We start from the raw sequence: 12931 nt of genomic DNA on the forward strand, positions 1-12931 counted from the left end.
GAAACCCGTCTCTACTAAAAATACAAAAATTAGCTGGGTTTGGTGGCAGCTATCTGTAATCCCAGCTACTAGGGAAGCTGAGACAGGAGAATTGCTTGAACCTGGGAGGCAGGGGTTGCAGTGAGCCGGGATCGCACCACTGTACTCCAGCCTGGGCGACAGAGTAAGACTGTCTCAAACAAAGATATTTACTATGATACTATTTGTGATACTGAAAGATGAGACATCAAACAAAAAAAATTATATTATAATCCATATAACTATATGCTATGAAGCTGTTAAAAACTCTCAGGTCTACATAAGTCTTCTGTGATAAGAAAAAAAAAATTAAAACAAAAAGAAAAAAAAACTTGTCTAATATTTTAGTAGAATGATATACAAGCTATACTATTAAGTAAAAAAGAACCTCAAACACATTTGAAATTAGTGTCCATGTTAGAATAACATAGGAAAAAATCTGAAGGAACATCACCAAACTGATAGTGACTCTTTCAAGAAAGGTAGAAATACTTCTGGGCAAGGCTTTTACTTTCTACATTTTACACACAGGCACACACACAAGCGCACAGGGTCTTGCTCTGCCACCACCCAGGCTGGAGTGCAGTGACAAGATCACAGCTCATTGCAACCTCAACCTCCTGGGCTCAGGTGATTCTCCTTCCTCAGCCTCCCTAGTAGTAGCTATATTTAAAATTTTTTTGTGGAGATGGGGGTCTCACTATGTTGCCCAGGCTGGTCTCAAACTCCTGGGTTCAAGTGATCCTCCTGCTTTGACCTCAAGCCTGGCCTCTATATTTTTATAATTTTTGAATTTAAAAAACAGGCATGTTTAATGAATATAATCAGAAAAACCCCACTAAAATCAAAACATACAAGTAACATAAAGGGAATACTCTGTTGGAACCTATTACCAAGTTCTCATAACTGGGATGAAGAGCTGATGTAGATTAATGACTGACGTGGGGTGTGAAGAGCATGGTAAGCATTCTGGAATCAGAAAGCAAAGGAGGGGCTAGTAAATCTGGAGATAAAACTTAGTAACAGAATGAAGGGAATAGCATAAAGGATAGGCCCTTTCAGAATAATCTCTGGATAAAAATCATTAAGCTAAGGAGATAAGTGGAAAAGCAGGTGGGCCAAAGGAAGACTTCCCTCTACCACCCTGCATCCTTTGATTTATTTTATGAAGAGGTTTGAGATAGGGAGATTTCATTTCAAACCACACACTCTTAACAGTTCCCAAAACCCCAGCCAAAAAGAGAAAGGTGGCCCTGTGGTTGGTCAGGTTCATCTGCCCAGGAAACAGGTCACTAAGTGTGGTGCTTGGGGGTGTGGTCTCCAGGTCTTACAAGCTGATGAGGAGCTACCAAACCGCAGGGTGGAATGGGAAACTCAGCCCAAAACAACTTGCTCCGGGCTCTGGGCCACGCCCGGGCTCTGCCGAGTCATGCTCAGGCGCTTGCACTAATGTGACCCCGTTTGTTCTCAACTCTGCACCTGCTCTCAGCTCCCCCTGACTGTCTGCTGCTTGGGTGGGGCTCTCTCTGACTCATGCCTGCAGAGCAGAGGGGTGCTTTCCCGGGAAGGAGCAGGTCAGTCTTTTTATGAAGACAAGCTGTAATCAATTAGCTGGGTGTAAGATGGGGTTTTCACCCTTTTCAAGCTGCATGAACTCCAGCCACCCCTAGGAGGAGACAACATATCACACATCTCAAACAAGTGAGTGGCTGTGGGGAGGGGGTAAGCTGACTGTTTGGATAGGTGGGTCCTAAGTTGTACATTATGACCAACTGAGGCCAGTGGTTTCCTTTTAAAGTTTCTTCTCTTATATGCAAACATCCTTGTTTCTTGAAATAAATATGACCTATCATGAAGATGTTTAAACCTGCACCAGCTTCTTTCACCCACCATAGTAGGACAATGCCTGGGATGCAAATGACTGGGAAGACCTCTCAGGGGGTAGCTATTCTCACTCCTCTACTAATAGAACAGGCAAATGAGAAGTTTCATGATCCCAAGAATCCTCCAAAGTATGTTTTTTCAAACTGCCTGGAGATCACTAATCAGTCAGGAGAGAATGAGAGACTGAAGTTATGCTAATAGGCACAAACAGTACACGCTTCAGAGGAAATCTAACATCACAGCTGTATAGCCAGCAGGGATTTCCTTCTCTTCCTTAGGGAGATAGTAATCAGAAAATACTGGGTCAGGGCTCTAGAATTAAGCTGACACTTATAAAAGAGAGAGAAAAAAAACCAATCTAAAGATAGGTCTGATGCCGCTGCCTTTTTTTCATTTTTGCAATAGGACCTGGAGGGAGAATGGCAAGCAGCTGATTCATCTCCAACACTGCTACTCCACGTGTCCCTTCTCGCTCAAGGGTCCCCTCCCCACTCCTCCCCACTCAGGGGTAACCTCCACTCTGAATTTTATGCTTATCATTCCCTTTTTTTTCTTTATAGTGTCAACATGTTTTGTTCTTAACCAAATACTGCTTTGTTTTGCATGTCGAACTTTATATAAATGTTGTCACACTGTATGTATTCTTCCTCAATGGATTTTTTTAAAAAAGATTCATCACTGTGTATAAATGTAACCCACCAGAGTGTAATGAGTATGACACAATTTATTTCCCTTTTGTTGGTTCAAGTGATTCTCCTGTCTCAGCCTTCTGAGTAATTGGGATTATAAGTATGCACCACCATGCCTGGCTAATTTTTGTATTTTTTAGAAGAGACGGGTATCACCATGTTGGACCAGGCTGATCTCAAACTCCTGACCTCAAGCAATCTGCCCGCTTCAGCCTCCCAAAGTGTTGGCATTACAGGCATGAACCACCATGCCTGGCCTCATCATCAGTTTTAGTCCATTACACTAAACTGTTTTCCAATGAAGCTTTGTCCTGAGCCAGTTTATTCTAACACTTCATCACTGGTAGGAATAGATGTAAGACATTAGATCATATCTATTATTTTAAACTGTTAAATTTTAAACCCAGCTGACTCCCCATCTCCCACCCTCTTCCAGGCAGGCAGCAAATAAACAGCTTGCCAGAAAAGGAACTTCAGAGTTGGTCTATATCCTGGATGATGTAACCAAGTCTCAGATCCTTTTCCCCCTTGAGTGGCCTCTGACCTGAATTTGGATTCATATAAAAACAGAGACATACATAAGGTGATTAGGTAATTCTGGGAAAGAATTGGCCTTTTACCTAGTTAATGAACAGGGAAGAAATTCTATATTTATTTTTAAATATTTTAAAATTGTCAACCTTGTGCAGGGGCCATGCTAATCTTCTCTGTATAGTGTCAATTTTAGTATATGTGCTGCCCAGGCGAGCACAAGAAGAAGGAAATTTAAATGACGACGTATAAGGTGTTCCATTATCTAGCCTCCATTTTCATATTGTTACATGTTTGGTGAAACATCAACTCTGAGAAAGTTATATAAAGGAAAAGACTGCTAAAAATGGAGTACTTGCATCTGTAATCTAGCTATTCAGGAGGCTACAGCATGATGATCACCTGAGCCTAGGAGTTGAGTGAGACTAGCCTGGGCAATATAGACATTGTCTCTTTGAAAAAAAAAAAAGGTAGGGGCAGGGGTTACAGTAAAATCATGCTGTCTATAGTTACTTTTTTTTTTTTTTTTGAGATGGAGTTTTGCTCTGTCACCAGGCTGGAGTGCAGTGGTGTGATCCTAGCTCATTGCAACCTCTGCCTCCTGGGTTCAAGTGATTCTCCTGCTGCAGCCTCCCGAGTAGCTGGGACTACAGCCCCGTGCCACCACGCCCAGCTGGTTTTTGTATTTTTAATAGAGACAGGGATTCACCATTTTGGCCAGGATGGTCTCCATCTCTTGACCTCGTGATTTACCTGCCTCAGCCTCCCAAAGTGCTAGATTACAGACATAAGCCACCATACCTGGCTGTCTATAGTTACTTTTTAGGGTAGTAGGCAGCCTTTATAAAGGAAGAGAAAAAGCGTTATCTGAGTATTTTTTGTGTGCTCTGCATTGTCCAAGATGATTTAAGATTATGTAACTGGAAAGCTAGTAAGAAAATCCTTTTAAATCTCAATTTCAGTTGGCTGTCACCTGACCAGGAGTCCACGTCTTCAATTCTCAGATTGCATGCTGCCGGCTGACCAATGTGCACCAGCTAACTAGACCTCAATGTCTCCACCAGCAAAGCCAGGGTAAAAGACAACCCTGCCTCCTCTGGCCCTTGTGACAAGAGCATTCAAAGAATCAAAACTGACATTTCTGAGGAAACGTAGCACAAATTCTCCCTGGTCACCACCCAGTTTTTCTTCCTTGCCCCTATACACGGAAACCTAATACCACAGACACATGGTCCAGGTTGCAAATGGTCTGCTTGAAATCTAAACCTGTCTAATGGAACATAAATCTGCCAGATACCTGCATGATCAGAGTGCAGAATAACAAACAGGGCTGCTGGCAGTTTAAGGGAGTTTCAAAACACAGGCACACACACACAGACACACACACCCTCTCTTCTTGTTTTGCTCCCATTCCCCATCCATAAATACAGAAAAAATAAAATCAGATATCAATACTAAAAGTAGCTTTATGATACCCTTCTTTTTAGGTCTAAAGAGAAATATTAAACAGCCTTCTTCAGGCCCTTAATGGTATACTGAGAGGTACAAAAAGTCCCTTGTATTTCAGAGGGGGTTGGCTCATACCCTCATACTCTGATTAAGACTGTAACCAATTCATAAATCAATACAGGAACCTGGTGTCACTTTGAAAACTCCTCTTCTACTAATGTCAAAGCACTAAGCAAATGCCCTCAAACAGAGAGCTGCCACCACAAACTAAACACCCAGGGCCACCCTGGATAACTATGGAGCTAGAGAATGCTAGGATCAGGGCTCTGCCTCTTTGAGAAAACCACCACATGCCTCTTGGGATAAGATATGAAATGCAAGATCCAAATACTTGGACAGGAAATAGAATTTCTCTACAAACAATGAGATTTTTCTAAGAATTTTCCTCTCCTGCTTACCTAAACTGTAAGGCTTGATAGAGCTTCATATAGTCATAGGAGTCTGGGGATTTTTTTCTTTGCTCTTCCAAGCAAGCAGATCCTGGAGCAGCACTTGGGTGCTGGGCCAGTCTGCTGGGCCTATTTACTTGGCAGTTAGCCTACAGGTGCCAAGGTTTCCTAATAACACATCATAGATTGCAGACCCTAACAGCTATATATCCAACAGCCATTTTTCTTACAGTCAGAAGCCTGATTTGATTTGGGTGTTCACTGTCCCATGGGTTCAGGAAATGTGGCACTTCCCTAGATCCAGAGGATAAATGTGATATATAGATACACATATTTTTGAGACAGAGTTTTGTTCTTTCACCCAGGCTGGAGTGAAGTGGCGTGATTTTGGCTCACTGCAACCTTCGCCCCCGGGTTCAAGCAATTCTCCTGCCTCAGCCTCCCAAATAGCTGGGATTATAGGTGCCCACCACCACATCTGGCTAATTTTCGTATTTTTAGTAGAGATGGGGTTTAGCCATGTTGGCCAGGCTGGTCTCGAACTCCTGACCTCAGGTGATCCACCTGCCTCGGCCTCCCGAAGTGCTGGGATTACAGGCATGAGCCACTGTGCCCAGCCGTGAATATGTTTTATCCAGTCCTGGAAATTCTGTTTTTTTGGCTATATGACCCAGTTCTGGCCAATGGGTCCCAAGAGGAAGTCTATGGGGAGCTTCTGGAGAAGGTCTTCCTATCTAATTTAAATTCCCCTTTTCTTCAGCCAGATGCTGTACAATTTACAGATGCCTAGAAATGTGGCAGACATCTGGCAATCATCAGACAACCTCAAGGACCAAGCTATTAACTAAGGAAGGTGGAACAGAAAGCTAAAGAACACCAGAGTCTGTGATTACATTACCACTGAGCCATTACAGAGACTACTTCTGTGTTTCTTTTTAAAGGCAATAAGTGGTACAACTTTTTAAACTACCTGTAGCTGGGTGTTGGGCCAGATAGCTTTTATTTGCCCCTGCAGAGTCCACTCTTCAGCTTCTCCTGTTTGTTGCTGCAGAGGCTGACCTGCAGACCACAACAACAGGCCCCCTAGTTTTCTGACTTCCAGAGGGTTTGGCTAATGGGGAGTTCTGGAAGGAGACTGCAGGAAAGAGAGTGAGGACAGGGTATTTACTCCCCCTAGCTCCCTCACCACAGGGCCACCTCGGGCTAGCTGTGTCCCTTTGACAGAAAGTTATTGCTTGTCTCTGAAAGTGCCTTTCTCTAACAAGAGTTTCTTTCCAAGTTCTAGTAACTGCTTCCTCTCTTTTTGGGTCTAGGAGCTATTTCCAAATAGCCCTGCTGATATAAGTCCCTTGATTCCACTACAATGCCACACTTGTAAATAGTCCCTTTATAAAACCCTCCTCAACGGCTGGGTGTGGTGGCTCACGCTTGGAACCCAGCACTTTGGGAGGCTGAGGTGCGCGAATCATGAGATCAAGAGATTGAGACCATCCTGGCCAACATGGTGAAACCCCAACTCTACTAAAAATATAAAAATTAGCTGGGCATAGTGGTGCATGCCTGTAGTCTCAGCTACTCGGGAGGCTGAGGCAGGAGAATTGCTTGAACCCAGGAAACGGAGGTTGCAGTAAGCTGAGATCATGCTACTGCACTCCAGCCTGTCAACAAAGATAGACTCCGTCTCAAAAAATAAAACAGGCTGGGCATGGTGGCTCATGCCTGTAATCTCAGCATTTTGGGAGGCTGAAGCGGGTGGATCACGAGGTTAGGAGTTAGAGACCAGCCTGACTAACATGGTGAAACCTCGTCTCTACTAAAAATACAAAAATCAGCCGGGCATGGTGGTGCGTGCCTGTAATCCTAGCTACTCAGGAGGGCTAAGGCAGGAGAATACCTTGAACCCAGAAGGCGGAGCTTGCAGTAAGCCAAGATCACACCACTGTACTCTAGCCTGGGTGACAGAGTGAGACTCCATCTCAAAAATAAATAAATAAATAATAATAATAAAAAAAAATAAATATTTAAAAAACCCTCCTCAAATAATCCTAATCTGAGTCTGCTGTTTCTTGCTGAGACCCTGACTGACTGAGGTATTTGATTACTTGCAGCCAAAAGCAGCCTAAGTGATATCCCTAGCACTAGACAGTACTTAAAACCCAGAAAACACCATAATACAGGAAATTTCAGGAACACTTTCTATTCCAGTTTTTTTTTTTTTTCCTTGAGACAGAGTCTTACTCTGTTGCTCCGGCTGGACTGCAATGGCGCGATCTTGGCTCACTGCAACCTCCGCCTCCTGGGTTCAAGCAATTCTCCTGCCTCAGCCTCCAGAGTAGCTAGGATTACAGGCGTGTGCCATGATGCCCAGCTAATTTTGTATATCTTTAGTAGAGACGGGGTTTCACCATGTTGGCCAGGCTGGTCTCAAACTGACCTCGTGATCCACCCACCTCGGCCTCCCAAAGTGCTGGGATTACAGGCGTGAGCCACTGTGCCTGGCTCCATTCCAGTTTTGAATGGAATATGTCTGTGGGTGGCAGGAGGCAGTAAGTGATGTCATGGAAGAGGAAATAAATGGCACATATATGTGTCTTCTGGGTAGCCTTGGAGGAAGATGAGAATCCTATCTGAATAACTCTCAGTAATACATAATGAACATTCATACACATTTTTATTCACATAAAATGTGAGGTGGATCTCTTGATTTTCATTTTATAGATGGGGTCAGTTAAGGATCAGAAATGTAAAGTAACTTCTCAGGGGTGCAGCAAGGGGGTGAACCAGGAATGGAAACCAGATCTACTGACTCAAATTCTGTGGTTTTCTCTCCCCAGGGCTTGTCCCTCCCTCCATGAATCAAGACTAGGAAGCTGAGATGGAACAAAAAAAGGAAAGGAAAAGGAAGAAAAGGTGATTTTGGGTTTACGGTGCCCTTCTTATCATCAAGATTTTTCTGAAATTCCTTTAACAACTAAGGAAAACCACACACGCTAAAAAAATCCAACCCAACAGCTTGCAGTAGCCTGGGATTCCAGAATAAATACTCAGATTGGCAGGACACATAGTATCCTTCCTCTCAATGGGTCACGTGAGGACATTGCCCAACATCTGTCATGTGCATCTGGGAATATATATTTATTTCTTGTTGAATGCTCAGATACCTCTTTCTTGTGCCAAAAAGAACGCTACATCCTACCTTCTGATCTAATCTAAAAATGCCATCAAAATCTTGCCCCAAAGACCTACAAATTCTTTTAAACACAGGACGCTTCAGTATCCTCCCAACCTCCTAAGAGAACGAACGAGTGAGATGAAATCATGCCAAATGTTGAGTAAATGGGAGGGGTTTTTTAGTGGAAATCATAATGCTATGCTGTGGCCACATGTTCACAATACTTTGGGGGTGGGAGGATGATCCCTCTGCCTGGATAGGCTGGAAGGCTATGTAACATTTTGTTCAGGGGAAATACAGTCCAGATTCAAGAGTCAAGACCAAATCATAAGACTCACTGGAGTCAAACACTGGTACCAGCCCAACTGCTTCTAGACAGCTGTGCCTTCACCCTAACTAAACCACCTAGAAGATACCTATATGGAAAAAACAAAGCAAAATCTAGACATCCACAGAATTTCAGCATGTGGCATCTCAGAAAACTGATCCATAAATCACTAAATATCTGATGATTGTTCCCAAGGGCTGCTGAAGGTGGCTTTAACCACCAAAGGGATAATAACGTAGTGAAATTAATTACTCATTTTATCACCAATTACCAAATTATTATTGAAAACAGCTGGTTTTTACCAATTCAGGAAGACATTCAAGATCTAGTACTGAGTGGGGAGGTAGACTACAGAACAGTTTTTGTGGAGAAAATAACCACCAAAATGTGATAGAATAAAACCTTGAGAAACAGGTAATGTCAACTGCTGTCGGCATATACTGAGCTCATAAACTATTTTTTTCCCTTTGCAATTTTCTGCATTTTTGCAAAGCATATATAATTGGATTAAAATATATATATTTTTTGACACGGAGTCTTGCTCTGTCACCCAGGCTCCCAGGCTGGAGTGCTGAGGCACGATCTTGGCTCACTGCAACCTCCGCCTCCCGGGTTCAAGCAGTTCTCCTGCCTCAGCCTCTCAAATAGCTGGGACTACAGACACCCGCCTTCACGCCTGGCTAATTTTTGTATTTTTAGTAGAGATGGGTCTCACCATATTGGCCAGGCTGGTCTCAAACTCCTGACCTTGTGATCTACCCACCTTAGCATTCCAAAGTGCTGGGATTACAGGCATGAGCCACTATGCCTTGCCAAAAGATTCTTTAAATAAGAATTGTTTCTATGAAGTGCCTTCATACCTCAATGGGGTTATACACATCCCTATTCTGCTGATTTGTCACGTGATCAAAATTACTGGACAAGGCTCAGTAAAACAAAGCACTGAGGAAAAAAAATACCCAAATTAGCAGACAGCACTTTTATATTTTTTAAAAGAGTGGGCCAAATGTTGCAGTGAGCCGAGATTGTGACACTGCACTCCAGCTTGAAAGGGAACTAGCTTGAAAGAGAACTACTGAGAGATCCTGTCTCAAAAAACACAAAAATACAAATAAAATATGAATGAATGAATGGGCCAAAAAATTTCCAAGAATTTCAGCTAAGCCTAGCATTACCATGGGGGTCACTGGTATCCAATTTTTTTTTTTTACATGGCAGCTGAATCTAGTCTTATAAGATGTTGAAAAGTGGTATATTTAGTATTTCATCCTTTAATTTTATTATATCAACCTGAAAGATTAAATAGGTAATCTTCCATACTAGTCTCTCTCTCTCTTTTTTTTTTTTAGATGGAGTCTCGCTTTGTTGCCAGGCTGGAGTGCAGTGGCATGATCTCAGCTCACTGCAACCTCCAACTCCCTGGTTCAAGCTATTCTCCTGCCTCAGCCTCCTGAGTAGCTGGGATTAAAGGCACATGCCACCATGTCCAGCTAATTTTTGTATTTTTAGTAGAAACAGGGTTTCACCATGTTGGCCAGGATGGTCTCAATTTCCTGACCTCGAGATCCGCCCGCCTTGGCCTCCCAGAGTGAGATTACAGGATTAAACCACCATGCCCAACCTTTTTTTGCCTTTAGAAAACTTTTTTGGTACTGCTCCTTGTGGGACAGGGGTATCCCACTGACAGCGTGCCCATGCAAATCTTTTTTTTTTTTGAGACGGAGTTATACTCTTGTCACCTAGGCTGAAGTGCAGTGGTGCGATCTTGGCTCACTGTAACCTTTGCCTCCCGGGTTCAAGCGATTCTCCTGCCTCAGTCTCCCAAGTAGCTGGGATTACAGGCGCACACCACCATGCCTGGCTAATTTTGGTATTTTAAGTAGAGGTGGGGTTTCACCATGTTGGCAGGCTGGTCTTGAACTCCAGACCTCAAAGGATCCACTGTCCTCGGCCTCCCAAAATGCTGGGATTATAGGCATGAGCCACTGTGTCCACACAGCCCATGCGAATCTTAAATGCTTACACTTATTTTCTGAAAACTTGATTGATAGAGAAATAAGTCTTTTTTGAAAAAACATGTCATCCAAATCAGCTTGAGAACTAGCTGCAGAGGAGGACACATCATCTTGCTTTAGGGAACCTAAAAGGAGGGAGAATTGGAGAAAGTCACATAAGAACTCACCTTGCCAGCAAGATTCCCTGGTACTCTTCCAGTTGTCTCATGAAGCTGGGGTTGGGCTTGGTCACTGTTCGTCTTTCTTTCACATAGTCATAGGCTCGGTCCAGATTCCAGCCATATTCCTTCATTGCATAGGCAATCACCGTGGAGGCTGAGCGACTCACTCCCATTTTGCAGTGCACAAGGCATTTAGATCCATGTTTCCTTGTTTGAGGGATTGAGGTAAAGAATAGAAGAAGACAAAACAGTGGGGATATTTTAAAAGCTGGGTTCTAGATTTTTCCAAGTATCCTGTCCTGTCTTTCCATTTTCTTGCTATGCAGTCTCTCCACTTTGGTACACTCCCATACATCTATAATCAAATATGTGGGTAGGGTAGGGGAGGCAGCTCTAGTGTCTTCTTAAACAATATTCAATGTTAATAATATATTTCTTTAATCCATTCAGCAAACATTTACCAGGTATTTACGTGTAAGACAAGGTGCAAAGTGCTGGGATACAAAGTAACATATAGCTTTTATCCTAACGGGTAGGATTCAGTGGGAGAAACACACAGTTAAAATTCAATATGGGGCCAGGCACAGTGGTTCACGCCTGTAATCCCAGCACTTTGGGAGGCTGAGGTGGGTGGATCTCTTGAGGTTGGGAGTTCGAGAACAGCCTGGGCAATATGGCGAAACCCCATCTCTACTAAAAATACAAAAATTAGCTGGGCAGGCCAGGTGCAATGGCTCACACCTGCAATCCTGGCACTTTGGAGGGTTAAGGCAGATGGATCATGAAGTCAGGAGTTTAAGACCAACCTGGCCAAGATGGTGAAACCCTGTCTCTACTAAAAATACAAAAAAATTAGCTGGGCATGGTGGCAGGTGCCTGTAATTTCAGCTACCCAGAAGGCTGAGACAGAGAATTGATTGAACCCAGGAGGCTGAGGTTACAGTGAGCTGAGATTGCACCACTACACTCCAGCCTGGGCAACAGAGTAAGACTCTGTCTCAAAAAAAGAGAAAAGGAAAAAAGGAAAAAATTCAATATGGTAAGTGCAATGACAATTGGTGACAGGGTAGAGAGGGAGCATTTTAAATTTAGACTGGAGCCCATTTTGTGTGGTGGAGGCCAGTTCCCTCACAGCCCCAGGGGCATGTTTCATGGGTGACACTCCCTTGAGTTACAGGTGTGGCTGTGAGTGAACTAAGTTATTCAAATGTTATGAGTTGTTTCCAGTTTAAGTTCCAGTAAGGGTTCTGTCCTTGGAAAAAAGCACAAACCAAATGAAACTAACCTTCTTCTCTACTCAGATGTAGCACTGGATAGTACTTTTCACAGACATGCAACCCGGGTCTAGGGACGGGCTCTCCCACTGAGGAGCTGAATGGGGGCATGTGGTGTACCACATGGCTTTCTCAGTGATAAGGGAGGAATGAAGGAAAACTGTGCGTTTTTTTTTTCTTTTTTAAAATTAGGTGGAAGAAAGAGAAAACGAAGCTACCTAAAGCTATGCTAACAAACAAAACCCCTGAGGCTTAACATGCTGGAGCTTACTCTGGAATATGAACATTATTTAGTATGCTAATTATGCTAACAACACAGTATCTGGCACATAGCAAACTTTCAAATATTAAATATTGGCTAAATGTATAAATAAACCTGTGGATCTGCTGATTAGGTCTACCAGGTGTTTAAAGTAGGAGCAACATTAAAAAATCTGGAAGTAAGAACTGTTACCCTTATCCTAGTATGCACAGGCTCTGGAATCTTTCCCCAGTGGTTATTCCAATAAACCAAAAAATGTACATGTCAGCATAACAAGGGAAATCTATTCATCCACTCACTCACTATTATGATGGTAGACAAGCTTCCTTTCAGAAGCTTATAATCCTGCTTCTGGAGAAAGAGACATATGAAAGACTTCAGTATAAATGCAAGGAAGTATGAGGTTAAGTGCCAAAATGAGTTAGCCAGGTAAGCTACAGGAATGCAGAGAATGGGTTGGAATAATGGAAAGTCTCAAAGGGAAGGTAAGATTAACCTCCCACTTGTCAATTAGGTACAAAATTTGGGTGTCCTAACATTAGTTGGGGTGTGTGTCTCTGTGTGTAGTTTAGCCCAAATGACTAGGAAATATCTGTTTATTTATGGCACCCTAGGATTTACATTTAGACTACAGTTAGGAAGCTAATGCAGTGTCTCAGAAGGAAGTTTAGATATGTGCTCTACATTTTCCCATCAAGC

The 12931-nt window shown here is 43.0% G+C and overlaps 1 protein-coding gene, 1 long non-coding RNA gene and 1 pseudogene across 5 annotated transcripts in view; 1 reads left to right on the forward strand and 2 right to left on the reverse strand.

The window, feature by feature from the left end:
- Nucleotides 1-12931, reverse strand: part of SSH2 (slingshot protein phosphatase 2) — a 288187-nt gene that overhangs the window by 11335 nt on the left and 263921 nt on the right. For all 4 annotated transcript variants that reach the window (XM_012449295.2, XM_012449294.2, XM_012449297.2 and 1 more), the window contains one exon: nt 10703-10903. In XM_012449295.2, coding sequence (XP_012304718.2) covers nt 10703-10903 — 201 coding nt within the window. The remainder of the gene's footprint in view (nt 1-10702; nt 10904-12931) is intronic.
- On the forward strand, nt 1391-8170 carry LOC105715094 (uncharacterized). Its single transcript, XR_001106971.2, has 3 exons — nt 1391-1719; nt 4085-4196; nt 7855-8170. It is a non-coding gene; the product is annotated as an uncharacterized LOC105715094 (long non-coding RNA).
- LOC135271020 (U6 spliceosomal RNA) lies at nt 3230-3342 on the reverse strand (annotated as a pseudogene).

The sequence above is a fragment of the Aotus nancymaae genome, unplaced genomic scaffold, assembly GCF_030222135.1.
Source record: "Aotus nancymaae isolate 86718 unplaced genomic scaffold, 86718_ANA_hifiasm-v0.15.2.pri h1tg000072l, whole genome shotgun sequence".
Classification (NCBI taxonomy): Eukaryota; Metazoa; Chordata; class Mammalia; order Primates; family Aotidae; genus Aotus; species Aotus nancymaae.